Here is a 23,169-nt window from a genome sequence, read left to right on the forward strand (position 1 = left end):
TGACAGACAGACCAAGGTACATGGAGAGTCAGAGAACAGCCTAATTAATGTCTGGACCTCTGGGGGTAGATCAGCATTAATATTGCAGATAGATTGTCTGCATCATTTTCAATCCCCCATGTATATTTTTTTGTAAATACATACAGTACCAGTCAAAAGTTTGGTCACACCTACTCATTCAAGGGTTTTTCTTTATTTTTACTATTTTCTACATTGTACATGATTCCAACACACATGGTAGTAACGAAAACAATGTGTTAAACATCTAAATATATTGTATATTCTTCAAAGTAGAAAAACACTAAGTGCAAGCCAGATGGAATGGCGTGTCGCTGCAGAATTCTGTGGTAGCCATGCTGGTTAAGTGTGTCTTGAATTCTAAATAAATCACAGACAGTGTCACCAGCAAAGCAGAATGCCAAGAGTTTGCAAAGATGTCATCAAGGCAAAGGGTGGCTACTTTGAAGATTCTCAAATATACTTTTTTGGTTACTACATGATTCCATATGTTTTATTTCATAGTGTTGATGTCTTCCCTATTATTCTAAAATGTAGAAAATAGTCAAAATAAAGAAAGACCTTTGAATGAATAGCAAAATTATTACTATTAATCTAAATAGCATCTGAAGGTAGACCATTATGCACGGTTGTGACCCACTTTCTCAACCCAAAATGTTTCCTTGGTGAGAGGACACCATGCCCCTCATTTTTTCAAAGCGTGTTATACTGATCTTACAAACTTTCCTGGTACGCAAAATAAAGCTTCAAGATGAACCTTTTACCCTTTTACCCTTGACCCCTCTGCCTGACTGGCTGTCAGCTCTGGACCCATTGATGAGGAGCCTGGGAAAAAAAGCCTAAACATTGTCCTCTTCCTCAGATTCACCTTCCTCCTCCTCATCTCCATCTCCCATTTGGACCACCTGCCCTTTCTCTCTAGTCAGGGCCTCCCCCTAACAACAGGCAAAGGTTCCTTAGTACCTTTGACCACATCAGCCTCTCCCCTCCCACCTCCTTTCTTCTCCCCTTTTTTCCCCTCTTCCACTTGACACCCTCCTCCACCGCCCCTAGCCGCTTGCCCTTCCCCACTATACTCTCCTCATCCACTAGCATAACCTGACTAGGCCCTGCCTCATCTACACCACCATCCATGACATGACTAGATCCAGTCTCAGCTACACCACCATCCATAGCATGTCTAGACCCAGACTCAGCTACGCCACCAACACATCCCTTACAAATATTCCACTAGCAATCAACCTACCCACCAAATTCACTCTTTTCATGAAGACAATCACAGCTTTGTTAATTCTGGAAGCGGAATCCATAAATTCATCTCCTAGCTGTTCGCCGACCATGAGCAGAACCTCCTCCACCTTAACTCCATTCTCAGGAACACACCTGAATCCATGCCGTAATGACAGCATCTCCTTCGCCCAAGGCTGCGAAGCCATCATTGCACACCACACCGTTCAAACCCCAGGAAACTAAAACTTTGTCTTCTTCCTCCCTAACTTTGAAAAAAAAATGAATTAAACTAACAGTGTGTTAACTCTCCACCATAGAAAATAAAAATTGAAAGAAAGTAAGGACAGAAGCCCTTTACATGGCCTCTCAACTACAAAACACTCCCAAGGCAGAGAGAGAGAGAGAGGCAGAGAGAGAGAGAGGCAGAGAGAGAGAGAGGCAGAGAGGCAGAGAGAGAGAGGCAGAGAGAGAGAGAAGAAAGCGGAGAGAAAAGAGAGAGGGGACTTTATGGTTGCCTGGTTACCCAAACTCCTTGCTCACACCCACGGACGACATCTCCCCTACGATGTCTAGAATGAAAATACATTCTACACCATCTGATTCTGCCCAGAAAACGATCAGTTGAGCAAGAGCCAAAACACATGGGTACAGCGACATTTAGAAAATTTGTCATTAACTTTGATACTTAGGTCCAATTGCTGATGACTTTGTTTTCTACAACACCCCTCAATTTGAGTCGTCAGGCAAACTTTATGGCTCCCACCCCTGCCAAAATAAGCCTGACATTTTTCAATTTCTTCAATGTCACCATGCATTCAGCAATCGGGAAACAAAGGATTTCTGGGAATATGGAAGCCTGTCCCAGAGATGGGGACTAGCCCTACAATGACCAGGCAGAGGGATGGTCGGACAGACGGAAGGACAGGGACATTGAAATACAGATACCCATGTTGAATGGTGACAACAATTTTGGCTGTAACTATTAAATATCTGTACACCCCTGTTCCTCAACATCACCTTGCCACCCTGAGTATAACCTCACCCAGTCAGTCTCAGACTCACCACTGATTTAGTTCACAGTCACGAACCAAGCGGTCACAACTCATTACTGCCTTAATAAACTTTGGGTTGAAGCTTTTCCTCGGTACAGATCTTGGATCAGCTTCCCCTCCCCAATCCTAACCATTAGTAGGGAAAATGCTAAACTGACCCAAGAACAGCATACAGGGACAACTCCACCCTACTGCTCCTAATAATGGATCCAAATGGTATCACTCACAGACAGAAACAAAGGAATATTGGCCAGTCCAATATCCTACATTTGTTCATTTGCTCATTCATTCACCCGTTGACTTCGACAAACACTCACATCATCTTATCAGCAGCCTATTAGATGAAACATGAGCAAAGGGACACATTTTTCCCACAGAAACTATATTACCTGGACTGACCCGCAGCCACCCCCCACCACCCTTCTCTCCCTGTACAACCCCGGCAGACCCATGCCTCTGTTTCCGCCCCTCTCCCTCTCAGCTGAGAGGGAGTAACACACAGCTCTGTTCACATCATGGCTCGCTCCTGGATAATACATTACCCTCCACACAAACACACGCACACGCACACACACACACCCAGTCACACGCACACTTACACAAACACAGAGAGAGGACACATTCTCACCTCACTGTATGTTAATACCACATGGCTAACACTCATATACAAAAACAGAAGGAGCCCAAACAGATTCCTTCTAGCCTCTTACACTCCGCCCGCCCGCCCCCGCCCCCAACAAAGGAAGAAGGGAGGCTGCAGCCAACAGCTCCGCAGTCTGATGTTAGTTACCATAACAATGATGGTGAGGGCTCTACCTCCCCCGGTGGTGGTGTGGCCCTCGCCGGGAGGCAGGGCGTCCGAGGATAGCTGGTCCTGGCGGGAGCACATGTGGACACAGTTGGCCCGGCCCACGGAACGTAGGGCCTGGAGGAGCACCAAGCTGGCCGAGCAGCCCATACCCAGGTACCCAACCACGTCACCCCCAGACAGAGCCCTCTGCCCTGGATTCACCACCCAGCCCTGGCCCCCTGGACCTTGGACCAGCCTAATAGCGCTAAGTGATGCTAAGTTCAGGAAACCCCAGCTACAGCCTAGTCAGGTTAGCCCAGGTTAGTCCCTAAAGCTCCGGTGCTCCAGCACTGCCTGTCTACTTCGTACTGCAGTCCCACTGCTCTCCTCTGGCTCAGTACGGCTAAGTGCTGAGCGCTGGGACCCTCCAGCTGCAGCAGACAGAGGCTGCCTTGTCGCTCCACTCTCCGCACTGATCTGATCTGCCTACACTGTAGCTGAACACAGCTGGCTCCTCCAATCGAAGCAAGACACGGTCGTCAGCTGACCAGAACTGACAGCCAAAAACACACACAGGCACACACTCTAGCACCCAGTCTCGCCCGCTCCCTCGAGTTCTCGTGCACGCTCTCTCTCGTCCACACATACTGTTCACACAAATATTCCGACGTGATTTAGAGGGACATGGTAAAAAGACAGGAAGTCAATCCAAGCTGGAGTGAGCTCTGGGAATTGCACTAAGCAAAGGAGTGTGTGTGTGTGTGTGCATGTATGTGTGTTTCTGTGCATGCGTGTCCAAATCACCAGCTGTGTTACACCAGCCGTAACAGTGTCATTCAACTATTCAGACCAGCCACCTACTCCACACACACTGTCTCGCTCCGTACTTCCTCTCTCCCACTTAAGAATTTGAAATCTAGCTCATACTGTACACTCACTTAGCGGTACCTAAAGTGCTGCAGTCTGCACCGAAAAGCTAAATAGCACAGAGAAAAAAAAGGCAGAGTGAGGGGAGATAAATATAATCGAGAGAGAGATAAAGAAAGAGAGGAGGGAAAAAGACTAGAGTAGTAGGGCTGTTGCGGTGACCGTATTACCACCACACCAGCAATCATGACCGCAATAAAATGCACACTGGACATGCATTGGTAGTACCCAACTCACTGACAACCATCAAGTCCTAATGGCCTGGTACTCTATATTGGGCTATATTGTCCCTCTAACCAGTCTGACATTAATGCAAATTCCATCGAAAATCACCTCACTGTGATTGATCCATTTGAAGAAAGTGGTTTAACCATTCTGGGACCAGGGGCAGTATTGAGTAGTTTGGATGAATGAGGTGCCCAAAGTAAACTGCCTGATACTCAGGCCCAGACGCTAGAGTATGCATATAATTGGTATATTTTGATAGAAAACACTCTAAAGATTACAAAACGGTTAAAATAATGTCTGTGAGTATAACATAACTGATATGGTAGGCAAAAACCTGAGGAGAATCCATCCAGGAAGTGCTTATTTTATTATTATTATTTTGAAATGGCTGTTTTTCCATTGAAAGACTATCCACCATGCAATTTCACTGGCTGTTGGCCAGGTGTTCCATTAGCGGAACACCTGTTCAACAACAGGTTGAAACTAAGTGGAAAACATGGCAGTTGTGGATGTTGTTCCAAAGCCTAACACAATGAAATGACAGTGCTTTCTAAGGTGATGATTCATTCAAAAAGCCCATACGCACATTAAGAGTTTACTCATTCCCAATGGATTAAATAAAACCATTTCCTCATCAATCTACACAAAATACCCCATAATAACAAAGCGAAAACTGGTTTTTAGAAACTTTTGCACATTTATGAAAAGTAAAAAACATATACCGTATTTATATACCGTATTTAAATAAGTATTCAGACCTTTTGAGCTCAGGTACGTCCTGCTTCCATTGACCATCCAAGAGATGTTTCTACAACTTGAATCATGTCCACCTGTGTTAAATTCAATTGATTGGACATGATTTGGAAAGGCATACTTGTCTGTATAAGGTCAAGAACCTTATACCAAGAACCCGATGGTCACTCTGACAGAGCTCCAGAATTATTTTGTGGAGATGGGATAACCTCTCAGAAGGACAACCATCTCTGCAACACTCCACCAATCAGGCATTTATGGTAGAGTGGCCAGACGGAAGCCACTCCACAGTAAAAGGCACATGACAGCCCGCTTGGAGTTTGCCAAAAGGCACCTAAAGGACTCTCAGACTATGACAAACAAGATTAACTGGTCTGATGAAACCAAGGTTGAACACTTTGCCCTGAATGCCAAGCGTCACCTCTGGAGAAAACCAGGCACCGCTCAAGACCTGGCCAAAACCATCCCAACGGTGAAGCATGGTGGCAACGTCATGCTGCAGGGATATTTTTTAGCAGCAGGGCCTGGAAGAGTAGTCAGGGTCGAGGGACCTCAGACACAGAGATCCTTGATGAAAACCTGCTCCAGACCTGAAAATAGCGGTGCAGCGACGCTCCCCATCCAACCTGACAAAGCTTGAGAGGATCTGCACAGAAGAATGAGAGAAACTCCCCAAATACAGGTGTGCCAAGCTTGTAGCGTCATAGAAAAGACTCGACTGTAATCGCTGCCAAAGGTGCTTCAACAGAGTACTGAGTAAAGGGTGATATTTTTATTTTTTTTGTAATACATTTGCAAGATAAAACAAATACCTTTTTTAAAAACTTTGTCATTATTGGGTATTGTGTGTAGATTGATGAGGGAAAAAACGATTTAATAAATTTTAGTCAAGGGGTCTGAATAATTTCCGAATGCACTGTATTACTGGAAAATGGAATATCTTATGTTTCACCGAGTCATGAATGACAACAAAGATAATATACAGTTGGCTGGGTTTTCTGTATCAACTGGTGCGCAATGTCTAATATTAAGGTAGTCTCGAGGTATTGCTCACCTGAGGTAGAGTACCTGATAATAAGCTGTAGACCACACTATCTACCAAGAGAGTTTTCATCTATATTTTTCATAGCCATCTATTTACCACCACAAACCGACGCTGGCACTAAGAACGTACTCAAGGAGCTGTATAAGGCCAAACAAAAACATGCTGATCCAGAAGCGGAGCTCACAGTGGCTGGGGATACTAATGGAGGCTAACTTAATCCATTTTACCTCATTTCTACCAGATGTCAGAGGGCCACGCCGCCACCGGGGGAAGTAGAGCTCTCCCCATCATTGTTATGGTAACTAACATCAGACTGCGGAGCTGTAGGCTGAAGCTTCCCTTTACTCCACACAGAGAGACGCGCACAAAAAAATTGTCAAAGAGTCAAGTCACCCAAGTCATAGACTGTTCTCTCTGCTACTGCTGCTAGCGCCAAGTCTAGGTCCAAAAGGCTCTTTAACAGCTTCTACCCCCAAGACATTAGACTGAATAATTAATCAAATGGCCACCTATTGCATTGACCCCCCCCCCCCTTTGTTTTTACACTGCTGCATCTCCCAGTACCCCCTGTATTACCCCCTGTATATAGCCTCATTGTTATTTGATTGTGTTACTTTTTTTATTTTACTCTATTTTCTTATTAATACTGCATTGTTGGTTAAAGGGCTTGTAAGTATTCAACGCATGTGCCTATTACAATCTGATTTTAATTTGATTTGTAATCACCACATCACAATATATTACACTAAGTGCTGGATGAATAATTCTGCATATAGAAAATGCACAATACAGTATACTGCTCCTCTCCCTACCAACCAATCTCATCAGCTTTCCTCCACCACAAAGTGAGAGGAGGCTCCTTCTCTCCCCTCTCCTCCCCTCAGCAGAAAACCAGTTTGCTGTGTATACCAATTCAATTCTTCTGGATTTATTGTCTGTGAAGTGCAGGAGCCTAGAGAGCAGGGAGTTGTTTTTGGACTGGACCACAGCCTCTGGCAGCGTCCCTACATCCGTGTCTCTTAATCCTGGTCATGGAGACCCAAAGAGGGGCACATTTTAGTTATTGCCCTCTAGCACTACACACCCGATTCCACTATTCAAAGGTTTAATGATGAGTTAATTAATGGAATCAAGTGCGTAGCACTATGGCAAAAACTAAAATGTGCACCTCTTTGGTTCCCCACTACTTTTGACCAGAGGACTATGCGCCCTGGTTAAAAGTAGTAAAAACCATCATTGTTCAATAAATGTTAAAGATTAAAAAAAGGTAACTTTACAGCACATTTTCTATGTAATATTAATAGTCATAATTATTATTATTTTGGATGGGGGCACGCCCACTTTGCAAGGGGTGCGTGCTACGCCACTGCTTATTTAAGTATAACTATAAGAAATCTAAGATGTGTCAAATCAATTATCTCCAGCTCAGGGCTCCAGCTATGCATTTGGTTTGCTAATTTGCTAGCTAAAGTGGCTAGATGGCAAGATCAAGCGTCTTGGTTACAGCAGAGACATTCAATCCCCTCCTGGATCAAGATCCCTGTTGGCTAAATAGTTTTCTGCGGCACTTCCGGTAATACAGTATATCCGGTATGGTACAGAAACGGTATGAAAACCTGGATACTGCCCAACCCTAACAAACTAACGCGCTCACGCACAGTATAAGCTGTAATGTTCAGTAGTTTAGTAGAATCAGTATGTGTTTAGTATAATCCATAGAATTTGTTCAGGGTGTTATCTTGGGCCTAAACAACAGGGAGGAGCAAGCCATCTTGGGAAGCTGTAGATATCCCATGATTAGGGCCTTCAGCATCTGTGTGACAACAACACACACCCACCTCCACGAACACACCATTACAATTAGGGCTGGGCGGTATACCATATTTTACTACACACACACACACACACACACACACACACACACACACACACACACACACACACACACACACACACACACAGGTATTGATGCATGGACTCCTCTACTTGAGTCATCTCTCTCCGCTATCCCAATTCAAGTTCAATTTAAGGGCTTTATTGGCATGGGAAACATGTTTTGAAAACTTTGTTTTACACACAAAACAATATAAATAATATACTCGACTAGAAAAAAATACAAAAAATAATTATCTTTAAAGATACCGTACTTTAGACAAGTTAAACACACCGGGCAGAAGGCTACAAAGGTTAAAGGGCAATCTATAGTACAGGGACAGAGCAAAACACCTCACCATTGTTCCTGTAAAGAAGGGATAGGAGTGGAGAAATGCAACCACTCACAGACATTCATGGCCACAGACCGACCATCCACTGGACCAAAAATAAAGTTTACAATGCTTTAAGAGAAAAATATATATAATAATCATTTTATGTAAGCGTGAACAAAATGTTTAAAAAATATATTTTAAAAAACAGTGCAAAAGCTCACATTTTAGTCTGTGACCGGGCAAGATGAACAAGGCATCCGCAGGTCACAATCAATAAGCACATCAATCTTAATGCCCCCCCCGCAAAAAAACCCCACAAAGAAATGCTCATCCAACCCTTAAGTCACAGGGGAGTCAAATACAGACTTATTTAAAAAAAATGTGAATACCATTAGAGGATGGACTGTTTAAAATAAGACCGGAATGGAGACCAAGCCATTCCGGTCTGATTTAGGGTTCCCACGTATATTGAATTACATTTTTTCTAGTTTCAGAGAGCACAAGACATCTCTCACCCAACATTTATAAGATGGGGGAGCTACCATCTTCCAGTTCTGTAGTATTAGCCGTCTAGCTAAAAGAGCAACAGTGTCCAACTGGATTCTTGACAGGGGGGTACCTATGGTCAGTACTCCAAAAAGGGCTGTAAGGGGAGACAGATCTATAACAGTGTCATATATATCAGAGAAACATTTAAATATAAATTCCCAGAAACCTGACATTTTATGACAGCCCCAAAACATATGCAAAAGTGTGGCTGGTTCCGTTTTATATCGGACACATGTAGGATCAAAATCAGAGAATATTCTTCCAAGTTTGGCCCCAGACCAGTGGATACAGTGAACCACCTTGAATTGAATGAGGCTGTGTCTAGTGCTAAAAGAGGACGAATGCACCCTGTGCAGCACAGATTCCCAGGAGTCTTCCCCAAGTTCCTCCCCCAAATCCTATTCCCATCGAGTCTTTAAAGGCACCAAAGAATGGTTCTGTAAGTCACTAATGATTGCATATACATCTGAATTTGAGCCCCTAGAAAGCTTGTTCAGCTCAAAGATGATCTCTATAGCTGTATTTCGCAGGCCTATGGGAAAATTCAGGGGTGTTAGCTCTGACAAAGTTCCTAGTCTGGAGATAGCGGGAAAAGTGGGATTGGGGGAGGTTGAACTTTTCCTGTAGCTGAGCAAAAGAGGCAAATGTATCATCAAATAATATTTGTGCTAATGAGGAAAGGCCTAGTGAGTGCCAGATGGCAAAAGCCCCATCATTCAAAGATGGAGGAAATAAAAGGTTCTGATTGATTGGGCCTGATAGAGAAAAGCCTCGGAGGCTAAAGGCTAAGCGGAACTGATTCCAAATTTTAAGAGACTGCTTTACAATTGGGTTGACACACCTTTTGCCTGGGGACACTGGGAGAGACGAGCACAACACAGAAGAAAGTGCAGCAGGTTTACACGATTCAGACTCCATCTGGACCCAGAGTGTTCTAGGGCCAGTAGGATCAGTCTGCAGCCAGTACAAAAGAGCTCTGAAATTTGTAGCCCCATAGTATGTCTGAAAATGTTGTAGAGCTAAACCACCCAATGCCTTAGGCTTCTGTAAATGTTTTCTACCAATCCGTGGTACCCGGCTATCCCAAATAAAATACATGAATGTTTGATACAGTGAATTAAAAAAGATTTTGGAATAAAAATGGGTAAACATTGAAATAAATATAAACATTTAGGCAACACATTCATTTAATGATATTAATCCTTCCAATAAGAGAAAGAGGTAGCGAATTCCAAAAAGTAAAAGATTGTTTCAAACTGTCTGCTAGAGCAACAAAGTTTTCCTGAAACAACTTTGAATATTTCCTTGTCACTTTAACTTCCAATTAGATTAATTGATGAATTAGAGTATGATAGCAAAAGAGATGTTTTCTCCATCTGTCTCCGGATTACATCTTCAAACTAAGGGCAACACAGTGCATTCCTGACAGGGACAGGGAGACGCGTCCATCATGCATATGATGACGTATAAGATGTGTTCTCTTGTTTGTGTCTGGAAGTAAAGTTAGCTAGCAAGCTAGCCAACTTTAGCCAGTTAGCTTGGGTGCTTGACTGCTTTTGTGAGGCAAGAAAAGTATTACATTTTGTGAGGTTAGAGAGCTTGGATCAACCCTGCTCCTTAGCAGATTTTGGGGTTGAATAATCTTTGTGAGAATCAAGGACAGTGGTGACATATTCAGGTGACATATTCAAATTGGCAGTATATATGGGCGAGAGCACGAATGATGTTTACAAAGAGTCAAACTTTGCAACATGCCGCATTTAAATGTAATAACTAAAGGTGTAAATTTGAGGGCTCTGTGTTGATACAATACGTAGTGAATTTGTTATGGGCGTAAAAAGGCAAAGAAACTCGTATGGCAAACATTATCAAATTAGTAAAGTATTTGGTAGAGCAGGGTCAGAATGCATCATATGGGAAAGTACAACCAGCGAAACAAGAGATAACATAGTAATTAAAGTGGCCTCCCTGTGGACAGAAGATCTGTTTGTTTTGACTATAATTTTTAATTTATTCACCTGGTAAAGTAACGTTAGACGGAAAAACAGAGGAAGAGTATAGCGGAGATTATAGAGGGCTTGCTGAGTTAAAGGAAATGGAGATGAAGACTAGTGAAGACAAACAAAGGAAAGTAAGTTAATTGGAAAGTAAGAATTTCGAATTTGAATCGTTTGGATTGCTTAAGAGTTAGAAAACTAGACACTAGCGAAATGTTATTTCATTTGGTTTTTCATGGGTTAGAGGAGATGTATTTTAAAGGGGCACAAGCATGGAACTTTCAGAAGTTTTTCTTTTCTGAGTTTGAATTGAACACGTGAATTATTTTGATAAGAAATGTACTGAAGAAACTGGGATACGAAATGTATGAAACGTTTGACTGCTTTTTACATAGTTCATCTAATAGAGAAAGAAACAATTATTTGAAGGGTTTGAATGACCTCTGACCTCTGTCTTCACTTTCTAGTGTGGTTTGATCGCCCTCACTGGAAAGCCGAGAGACATTGGATGATGAATTTAAGGACATTTGTAATACTGATAATTATATAGAGGTTTATAGTTCATAGCCCTATTTGTGATTCAGTCCACAGGGAGAGAGGCCTGCCCTTGAATAAGGAGGGAGGCTGTCTAAAGTCTGTTTTTACCATGAAGTTATGGGTACATATGTTTTTATGGAGTTATTAAGGGTAGTAATTCGAATTTGATTTGCAGTGTTGTTTTTACACATGACTCACATGGTGAATTACCAGTCTTTTGAGGTTTTTGGAGCTAGAGTGATATGTAGGAATGTATCGAGTGATATATGAAGGAGTGTATTGTTGCGTTTATTTAATTTTTTTCTTCAATACAAATCTCACCAGATTGGGTCTGCTGGATGATCGGGATAATATCCTGACCCTGTGTAACGATGTACGCTGAGAGTTGGGAAGCAAGTTCAGGGAGTGAATACATTTAATAAATGAACAAAACAAGAAACACGAACAGCGCACCGACATGAAACAGCAACAGAAACAATGGGGAAGGAACCAAAGGGAGTGACATATATAGGGCACGTAATCAAGGAGGTGATGGAGTCCAGGTGAGTGTCAATGTGTTGATGCACGTAACGATGGTGACAGTTGTGCGCCATAACGAGCAACCTGGTGACCTAGAGGCCAGAGAGGGAGCACAAGTGACAGGACCCCCTCCCCGATGCGCGGCTCCAGCCACAGAACGCCGACCAAGATGACGATCCCGGGGGTCAGGAGCGGACCGGTCGCCTACGCTAAGGAAAAGAAACCTGACAAACCGGCAGAGGCATGAGAGCCTGATGAGCCGGCTGAGACCTCCCCGGTTGCCTCGGTCGAGGCATGGCAGCCTAGCAAGCCAGCTGAAACCCGGCAGCCTGTCGAGCCTGCTGAAACCCGGCAGCCTGTCGAGCCCGCTGAAACCCGGCAGCCTGTCGAGCCCGCTGAAACCCGGCAGCCTGTCGAGCCCGCTGAAACCCGGCAGCCTGTCGAGCCCGCTGAAACCCGGCAGCCTGTCGAGCCCGCTGAAACCCGGCAGCCTGTCGAGCCCGCTGAAACCCGTCGAGCCAGCTGAGGTTGAGCCTGCTGAGGCAGGGAAACCTGGCGAGCCCGCTGAGGCATGGCAGCCCGTCGAGGCCGCTGAGGTAAGGCAGCCCGTCGAGCACGCTGAGGCAAGGCAGCCCGTCGAGCCCGCTGAGGCATGGCAGCCCGTCGAGGCCGCTGAGGCATGGCAGCCCGTCGAGGCCGCTGAGGCATGGCAGCCCGTCGAGGCCACTGAGGCATGGCAGCCCGTCGAGGCCACTGAGGCATGGCAGCCGTCGAGCCCGCTGAGGCAAGGCAGCCCGTCGAGCCCGCTGAGGCAAGGCAGCCCGTCGAGCCCGCTGAGGCAAGGCAGCCCGTCGAGCCCGCTGAGGCAAGGCAGCCCGTCGAGCCCGCTGAGGCAAGGCAGCCCGTCGAGCCTGCTGAGGCAAGGATACCCGCCAAGCCAGCTGAGTCAGGGAAACCCGTTGAGCCAGCTGAGGCAGTGGAACCTGTCAAACCCGCCAAGGCATGGGAATCCGACAAACCGGCTGAGGCCTCCCAGGTAGCTCCGGTTCTGACACCTGGATTCAACATCACCTCCAAAAACAAACAAAAAAACACTCCCTGATGCTTCCCTTTGGTGAGGTGTCATTCTGTAACGATGTACGCTGAGAGTCGGAAAGCAAGTTCAGGGAGTGAACACATTTCATAAATGAACAAAAAAATAAACGTGAACAGCGCACCGACATGAATCAGGAACAGAAGCAACGACACCTGGGGAAGGGAGTGGCATATATAGGGCAGGTAATCAAAGAGGTGATGGTGACAGGTGTGTGCCATAACGAGCAGCCTGGTGACCTAGAGGCCAGAGAGGGAGCACAGGTGACACTCTGTGACTCTGCGATGAGGTTGACAGTGTCATAGGGGGAGTATAAGCCAATTTGGAAAAATGGTTTCAACAGAATGTGATGTTACTTTTTTAAACATTTGTTTTAGAAATTTGTATTAAGAATATTGGTCAAAGTAATAATTTGTCATGCAGGCAATGCTTGTCTGGATTTCTTGAATCAGAAATTAACTGTTGATCTGTTCTTTCTCGAGATTATGGATTGTGACTATACATGGTACCTAGAATGCATGGAAGGGATAATTCGACCAAAACCCCTTCTCTGACTGGCTGAAGAAATGGCGTTCAATACGGCCCTGTCCTGCACCACTTGTATCGAGAGACCTGAGTCCGAGCCAGCAACTGGTGTACAGCATCCAGTTGAAGCTATCAACGGCCTATACTCTCATGCATTTTTCTCTCAGGAGTGCAACATGTGGGGTGAGCATGTGGGGTGAGCATGGAGCGAGATCTGTTCCAAAGGCAAATGGATAAGACATAGTAGGAGTTGTGGTGGGGCTCAGGTGAGACATTGAAATTGGGACATTATCATATGGGCCATCCACTTTGAACTGTGAAGATCTGAAGAAGAAAAAAAAAAATTACAGACGACTGTGTGCCGTGAAAGGGAGGGAGGGTTGGTCAACTGCCCATAATTGATTTAGACTGTTTATTTGGGGTATCAGGTTAATTGAGGAGGTCTACACACTGCTAAATGTATAGTAATTTAGGCTAAGAATGCATTAAGATACTGCTCTGGAATTATAATCGTGATGAGAACGTTAAATACTGGAATTATAGGATCATTTTATTGTAGGTTGATATAAATGTACATTCTGCCAGTATTGATGTGTGTTAAATTGAGGGATTTTTTTGTGACAGAACATGAGAATCACTGAGCAATGTCATTCTGGATTTGGATAATTCACAGGGTTTTTGGAAACTGAATGATTTCCCTGAACTATTCCCTATTCCTGACTACATGTCTGATGAGGACCCCAATTCTGAGCATAAGGACTAGGGGTTGACCAATTAATCGGCATGGCCGAATCAGTAATCTGCATTTTTGGACACCGATTATGGCCAATTACATTGCACTCCACGAGTAGACTGCGCGACTGCAGCAAGGAGCCAAGGTAAGTTGCTAGCTAGCATTAAACTTATCTTATAAAAAACGGTCAATCTTCACATAATCACTAGTTAACTACACATGGTTGATGATTTTACTAGGTTAACTAGCTTGTCCTGCGTTGCATAAAATCAATGCGGTGCGTGTTAATTTATCATTGTATCACAGCCTACTTCGCCAAACTGGGGATGTTTTAATAAAATCACAATCTTTGCACGAATGTACCTAACCATAAACATCCATGCCTTTCTTAAAATCAATACACAGAAGTATATATATTTTTTAAATCTGCATATTTAGTTAAAAGAAATTCATGTTAGCAGGCAATATTAACTAGGGAAATTGTGTCACTTCTCTTGCATTCTGTGCAAGCAGAGTCAGGGTATATGCAGCAGTTTGGGCTGCCTGGCTCGTTGCGAACTGTGTGAAGACCATTTCTTCCTAACAAAGATCGTAATTAATTAGCCAGAATTTTACATAATTATGACATAACATTGAAGGTTGCGCAATGTAATAGCAATATTTAGACTTATGGATGCCACCCGTTCTATAAAATACGGAACGGTATTTCACTGAAAGAATAAACGTTTTGTTTTCGAAATGATAGTTTCCAGATTCGACCATATTAATGACCTACGGCTCGTATTTCTGTGTGTTATTATATTATAATTAATTCTATGATTTGATAGAGCAGTCTGACTGAGCGGTGGTAGGCAGCAACAGGCTCGTAAGCATTCATTCAAACAGCACTTTCCTGCGTTTGCCAGCAGCTCTTCGCAATGCTTGAAGCACAGCGCTGTTTATGACTTCAAGCCTATCATCTCCCGAGATTAGGCTGGCAATACAATAGTGCCTATAAGAACATCCAATAGTCAAAGGTATATGAAATACAAATGGTATAGAGAGAAATAGTCCTATAATAACTACAACCTAAAACTTCTTAACTGGGAATATTGAAGACTTATGTTAAAAGGAACCAACAGCTTTCATATGTTCTCATGTTCTGAGCAAGGAACCTCAATGTTAGCTTTTTTTACATGGCACATATTGCGCTTTTACTTTCTTCTCCAACACTGTGTTTTTGTGTTATTTAATCGGTATCGGCGTTGAAAAATCTAAAATAATCTAATAAGGACCCAGATGATGAGCTCATGTTCTACACTGTGTGGACAAGGTGCCCAGAGAGGTGTGTCTGTCACTGGTGTAGGAAGGGTTCTAAATGGGGTGGACATTTGTATCATGCTGACCCCTACCTTTGTGCGTGGTGCCAGCGTGATGACTGTCCTATCTGTTGTAATGAAGCTTGTGTGTGATGTTCATTTTATGGGTTTGATTAGACGGTATTGTCACGACTTCCGCCGAAGTTGGTCCCTCTCCTTGTTCGGGTGGCGTTCGGCGGTCGAAATCACCGACCTTCTAGCCATCGCTGATCCACTTTTCTTTTTCCATTGTTTTTGTTTTGTCTTCCATCACGCCTGGTTCCAATTCCATCAATCACATGCTGTGTATTTAACCCTCTGTTCCCCCCTATGTCCTTGTCGGTAATTGTTTCTTGTAGTGCTTATGCACGGTATGCTGGTATTTACCGGGTTTTGTTTGACCCATGTATTGTATTGTTCTGTTGACGGTGGTTTATGGATATTAAACGACACCGTTGGAAATCAGTTTTCACTCTCCTGCTCCTGCCTTCTCTGCCGCCAGTACACACCTCACTACAGCTCAGCAACCCAGAGGAAGGTTGTTAACCATGGACGAAATGTCAGGCATCAGACGGATGTATTTTGTTAGTTTAAATGTATATTTTACAATCCTGAATTTTTCTAGAAGAAACTGAGTTTCTTGAGGGGAATGTGAGAGAAAAATTATATATTTGCTTGATTTGTTTGATATAAATAGTTAGCGACATTTCTGTCCTACTAGTGTCTGTTTTGTATGGTCTCCACTCTAGTTCCCTGCAGCTAATCTGGGCGTACGGTCACCGGAGATGGCTTGAGCTGACAAATGAGTTAAAGACTGCATTACATAGACAAGAATGTGTTTCACTAGAGGTAGCTTAGGAGTAGGAACAATCGCTCATTGTCTCAAAATCATTATTGCATCTGGGAAACTAAGCCAGGTTGTTGGGGTAAAGAACATACAGTCAAGACTGTTGGCTTGACCAGTCTCATTTTTGCAATAATTAATCGATATTGAACAAAGATGATTGTTTGAAGAAATGACAGTCTTTCTCACTTGATTAGAATATTCCACGACAAGAAGCTAAGAGAAAACATTTAACGTACCTGAAGATTATAGGGTCCCCCAGGAAACACTGACCAATACTTTCATTCCTACCATGTCACAATAACTCCTCCCTGGCATTTTCATTTGTTGTCATCTCAAACAACACTGCATTCAAAGTGCTCACTATTATCATCATCATTCCATTTCCATGATTCCAACAGTTCACCCAAGTGTTTTGATCTAAATCGCAAGTCAAATCGCAATTGCAACATTTGGTTAAAAATAAGGCCTATATTTTATTGCCAATATCGTGCAGGCCTACACGGCAGTGTGGAAATGATCTCAAATGAGTGCAGGAAACGCAGTTCAATTTAACAGTACAAAACCAACCCGAATGGAGAAAGAACCATTGAAATCACTTAGAATGTATGGGTTGCCACCGTAGGATCACATTCTAGTCATAAAGCAAATTTTGAATTTGTATTATTCAACAACATGAAATGCTGTCAAATACCAACATTTAAATACAGTTCTATGATATTTTGGCCAGCCTAATTACAATGCCTTCTTGAGAGGTAAATATAAACACAGTACTGTAAACACACCCGCACACACACTATAAATCAGGTCGCCTCTCTATCTCCTTCTGTTAGTGCGGGTTAGAAGGAGCATCAATAAGTAACACGGTGTAATGTGAGGGATTTAGCTTGACACACACATTACAGGGATCATGTCAGATCCTCTGACGAAGTACCGGTACACACACTGCTTATCCCTAATGCACAATGAGACTAAATGATTTATACTCTCTCTCGTTCTCATTAACTCCTCCCATCATCTCCACCCTTGGACTCTCTCTGCTTTACATCATCAACAATGAGGAAAATAAACCACTGCTGCTGAGTTAGTGTGTGTGTGTGTGTAAGCTTGTGCGCGTGCAACTTGTATGATTCCCAGTAGGGTTACAACAGTCATCACGTTGAATAGAAACAAGCTTGTCTCCAACGTGGATTTAACGTGTTACAGCTGCCCGGCTTGGCCCTGGCTCCACAGCACAACCACAATAACCAAAGCACTCCCAGCCTAACTGGATTGTGTAGCCCAAATGGTGGCACAGACCGAATAGACTTTAGCAGTACTGTGTGTGTATGAGCAAGTGAGTGAGTGAGGGTTTGTGTGTGTGTGTGTGTGTGTGTGTGTGTGTGTGTGTGTGTGTGTGTGTGTGTGTGTGTGTGTGTGTGTGTGTGTGTGTGTGTGTGTGTGTGTGTGTGTGTGTGTGTATGTGTGTGTGTGTATATGTGTGTGAGAGTTAGAGAGGGTCTGTGTTTGTGTGTTAACCCCCTGATGTGATTAAGCTCCTTACTATGAGCTCTCTCCCCTCCCTAGTCTCCAGTCTTCATGCTCTCTGGTTGCAGTGAATGGGAGGCCCTGCCAGGACTGCCGGCTGCAGTCTGCAGACTCAAGGCTCAATGGCACCCTATTCCCTATATAGTGCACTGCTTTTGACAGAAGTAGTGCACTATGTAGTGAATATGGTGCCATTCGGAACACAGCGTCAGTGTGTGTGAGTCATCGCACGATGGGTTGATGTGGCAAGGGGGGTCTGGGGTTTACATGGGGAAAACATTTGCTGTTGCCATGACGACCTCAACAGGATGCTGCCACTCAGAGCTGGGAATTCTCAGTGGCAAACTTCTGCTTTGGCCTCTGCAGTGCCCTGTCAGAGACCCAGAGGCACAAAAGGTCACGCTCGCTCCCTTTCTCCTGCTCTTTCTCCATCTCCACTCTCTCTCTCTCTCTCTCTCTCTCGCTCTCTTTCTTTCCCTTTATTTCTTTCTTTCTCTCCCTCAGCTTTAACCACTCTCAGGATCAGGAAGTAACATTTCACTCAGACCGCAGACACGGGTGACAGGCTTGTGAGAGACCTGAGTAGGTTTACTTTGTAAAGTATGTGCTTAGATAATTAATGTCTTAAAAATCATGATATAGTGGAATACTGTAATAGTATTATTATAACAGTAGTATTATTATTATGTTATATTTGTAGCAGGCGCTTTCATCCATTTTACAGATGGGTGGCCCCAGCGGGAAGCAAACCTGCAACCCTTGGCGTTGCAAGCTCAGCCGGTAAAGAATGGTGCCACAAAGAAGCTATTTGTGACACCTTTAACAGAGTGGAAGATAACAGCTTACATTCCACAAGTTTGCATTTAAGTATGAGGTTAAGTTTCAGTTTAACTTTAGGTTTTACCTAAAGTCAAAGAAGGTTGAAACATGTAACTTCTCAGCCTGCTTAAACACTGCTGCTGGCTGCTTTTTCTGCACCACAAATAGAACTATATATCTGTTGTGCACAGTGAGCTGTATACAGGTTGTGGTGAGTGAGACACACACACACGTTACACAGGCACACACACAGGTCATACACACACACACACACACACACACACACACACACACACACACACACACACACACGCACACGTCACACGCACAGGTCACACACACACACGCACGCGCTCACACGTGCACACACACACACACACACACACACACACACACACACACACACACACACGCACACAAGCACACACACGCACACACACAAACCTCAATGTCATCAGTGGTATGTTAGACGGCAAGCTCTTCAAACCCACAGCCGTCCTTCCATCACAACATGTATTCTGTAAAACCACCTTTACCGGATATAGCACACCTCACCAGTGTTCTCTGAAATGGAGCCTTGAATTAGACAAGAAGATAGCCTTGCTAGGTGGACAGACATCTCTCTCTCTCTCACACTATTTTCTTTCTCTTTATTTCTCTACCCTTTCTTTCCTCTACAGAGAAAGTTGTATTTTTCTCTGGGAACATACTCTATTCCCTCATATATGTCAACAGTGAAACGTTGGCTAACTTGGGGCCAGCCTGTAACAGTGATGACTAGGGTGTATAGCAAACTATAGCCGCTCTGCTAAAAGAGGGCAGAAGGGGGAAGGTTGTAGTGATATATGGTCTACAGTACAGTCAGTACAGTACTCTGCCATTGCCATCTAGTGCCGAGCCCACAATACAACATGCACAAACACAGATCAAGACTGTGTGTGGGGGTGATGGTCTGTGTATGTGTTTTAATGCACCCATTTTATATTCATATTTTTTTGTGAGAGTAACGTGTGTGTGTGGGGGGTGAGAGTCATAATAGCACTGATTGTGAATTAACGTTTATATTTATGTTCACTCTAAGGATCCTTTGCATTCGTGTGTGATAGATGTATAAACCTGGTGTGTGTGCGAGCGCACGGGCACGTCAGATAAACTAGCCTCTCTGTAACGCCCTCCAGGTGGAGCCCTAACCCAGAGATGTATTTCAGGGAACTCGCTGAGCATTTGTTTACGGAAAGAAACTATTAGTGTTGAGTGGAGAATTAAGGTCCTGGGCGGGGGGGGTGTAACAGAGGAACAGGGGTTGGTGAGAACAGAGGATGTTAAAATCTCTCCCTCTCTCCCCAGCCCAGCCGTCCCAACCAGAGAGAGAGAACCACAGATCACAATCATCAGAAGGAAAAGGGGAGAGGGGAGCAGACATGGTCAATACACGAGCCTGGAAGGTGGTGGTAGTGCAGTGACAAGGTGCAGTGACAAGGTGCAGTGACAAGGTGCAGTGACATGCCTGCCTGCCTGTCTGTCGGCCTGCCTGTCTGCCTGTCTGTCTGTCTGTCTGCCTGCCTGTCTGTCGGCCTGTCTGCCTGTCTGCCGGCCTGCCTGTCTGCCTGCCTGTCTGTCTGTCTGCCTGTCTGCCTGTCCGCCTGAATGCCTGTCCGCCTGTGTGCCTGCCTGTCTGAATGCCTTTCTGCCCCATGGTAAATATGAAGACATTAGCTTTGCTAGGGGTTACGTAAAACCCAAAAGTAGTGCACTATATAGGGAATAGGGTGCCATATGGGATATACCACTGGGGTTTACAACAGCAGCAGGCCAGAGAGAACAAGAGACGAGCAAGACTAAACACTGTTATAAGGACATACAGTACTTGCACGGCAAGGCACTCATGGCAAGCACGCACACACACGCACGCACGCACACACACACACACACACACACACGCACACACACACACACAGCTATCGGCGGAGCAGAGACACACAACCCTACTGTCAGAGATAAGGCAGGGTCTCATTACTTCCTCCACCCACGTGGCAGTTCACCCCCCCCCTTCCTCCTCACCCGACCCTGCTGCAATCACACGACACATAGCTCAGACAGATTACAAGGCCCTGTCTTCACTTCCTTGTACAAACGCCCCCCCACCACCACACACCCCATCTCCCTCATTCTCTCCAAGCGATACAGCTCTCATGGAGTTAAATGTTTCTTTGGATCTAAACTTATGCCTTGTTTCCCGCTAATCAGCTGGTAGCAGGAAGACAAAGCGGGTTAATGATGAGCATGCTGGGACACGCGAGGTACGGAATGGAAAGGGACGTGGAGGTCCAAAATAGAGAATGGGGGGGGTTGGAACAGGGGTTCGGTCCAAACTCAGCCCTCTTTCCTCTCTGCTCCTCTGACCTACTTTACAGTACCAGAGGGGCCCAGACCCAAATATGAACCCTATTCCCTATACAGTGCACTAGTTTTGAACAGGGCCCATATGTACCCTATCCCCTATTTAGTGCACAACATTTGACCTACTTTATAGGTAATGGGACGCCATTTGGGACGCAGCCCAGCTCCCCAGTGCAGAGCATACCTCCTAACCCCTACCTGGGACAGACTTGCCTGTTACTCAGTGCAGCTAGGGATATGGAGACGAGCGCTACTGCAACTGTAAACACCACAGTGACAACTACCACACTGCTACAGGAATAACTACTGTTATATCAGCATTATAACACACAACAACTGCAGTTCCAACTTGTCATAGAACCGCAGCCACTACGCTGAAAACAGCAACGTCAACCAGTGTCGTTATCTGTATAACAACTGCAGCAGAGCAACTAACTACAGCATAGTACAGTTTGCAGTGCCATAGTGCCACAGTGCCACTTACAGCAGCAACATCAACAGCCACGACAATAGCAGGCCGGTAGCCTAGCGGTTAAGAGCGTTGGGCCAGTAAACTAAAGTTCGCTGGTTGGAATACCCAAGGCGTCAAGGCGAAAGTCTGTCTATGTGCCCTTAAACAAGGCACTTTAACCCTAGTTGCGCCTGTCCGTCGCTCTGGGTAAGAGTGTCTACTAAATGACTAAAATGTCAAAATGAAATGTAAACAACTGTAGTGGTAAGAAGTAGCAGAAGGAGCTTTTACAAGTACAACAAGTAGCAGGGAACGACTAGCGAGCACAACGCTGCTGTGCTCTTTGTCTTTTTCCATCCGGGAGAACAGAAAAGTAATGAGAACCAGACTGTTAGGGGTCGGCTAGGAAAGCCAAGCTCTGTATGCGTCCCAAATGGCACCCTGTTCCCTTCATAGTGCAACAATTTGACCAGGGCCCATAAGGTTTCCCCATAGGGTTCTGGTCAAAAGTAGTGCACTATGTAGCACGGCTAAAGCGCCATCCTCTGCACTGATTGAATGGGAATTCACCTGGGAAGACGGCAGGGAACGAGAGAGGGAAAGAGTGAGAAAGAAACGCTTTGGACGCACTCAAATCTCACCCCGCATCCTTCTAGCTTCATTATGCTGATACCAAAAGTCATAGGTTTCATCCCAAATGGCACCCTACTACCTTTACAGAGCACTACTTCTGACCAGGACCCTGGGTGCCAGAATACAACGACGAACAAAGTAAAACATGCCACCAGGATTGTGTGCATATGGGGGATCTCTTCGCCGCCGTACGCATGAGCATTTATTTGCTTAGCATAGCCGTTGATGCATGTCGGCTTATACACTGTATTACAATATTCCCCATTTGATCCATTTAAACAGCTGACTGTGGTCCCCAGGCCAGTTAGGATAAGTGCCACCAGCTTTCAGTACAGACGAAATGAGCCACACACACACACACACACACAAATAGTGGAGAAAGTACCCAGTTGTCATACTTGAATATAGATACCTTAATAGAAAGTTACTCAATTAAAAGTGAAAGTCACCCAGCAAAAGTCTAAAGTGTTGTATCCAGACTGTATCACAACCGGACGTGATTGGCCGGAATCCCATAAGGCGGCGCACAATTGGCCCAGTGTCGTCCGGGTTTGGCCGTCACTGTAAATAAGAATTTGTTCTTAACCGACTTGCGTAGTTAAATAAAAGGTGAAATGAAATACATTTGCTTCTAAATATACTTCAGTATCCAAAGTAAATGGAACTGCCAAAATATACATTATCAAAAGTAAAAGTATAAATCATTTCAAATCCCTGATAATACGCAAAGCAGACGGCAGCATTTTCTTGTTTTGAACATTTACAGTTAGCCAGGGGCACACTTCAACACTAAGACATAATTTACAAACGATGCATGTGTGTTTAGTGAGTCCGCCAGATCAGAGGCAGTAGTGATGACTATGTGTTCTCTTGATAAGTGTATGAATTGGACACTCTTCCTGTCCTGCAAAGTATTCAAAATGTAACGAGTACTTTTGGGTGTCAGGGAAAATGT

General features: G+C 44.5%; 1 protein-coding gene across 7 annotated transcripts in view; it reads right to left on the bottom strand.

Annotated features, from left to right (window-relative positions):
• dock10 (dedicator of cytokinesis 10) overlaps positions 1–23,169 on the bottom strand; it is a 185,030-nt gene that overhangs the window by 122,140 nt on the left and 39,721 nt on the right. For 5 of the 7 annotated variants that reach the window (XM_042297075.1, XM_024444386.2, XM_024444385.2 and 2 more), the window contains exon 1: positions 3,091–3,565. The exons of the other annotated variants lie outside the window; for them this stretch is intronic. In XM_042297075.1, coding sequence (XP_042153009.1) covers positions 3,091–3,258 — 168 coding nt within the window. In that variant the 5' untranslated portion in view covers positions 3,259–3,565. Of the gene's footprint in view, positions 1–3,090; positions 3,566–23,169 lie in introns of those variants that run through there. 7 annotated transcript variants of the gene reach the window in all.

Source organism: Oncorhynchus tshawytscha, linkage group LG14 (genome assembly GCF_018296145.1).
Source record: "Oncorhynchus tshawytscha isolate Ot180627B linkage group LG14, Otsh_v2.0, whole genome shotgun sequence".
Taxonomy (NCBI): Eukaryota; Metazoa; Chordata; class Actinopteri; order Salmoniformes; family Salmonidae; genus Oncorhynchus; species Oncorhynchus tshawytscha.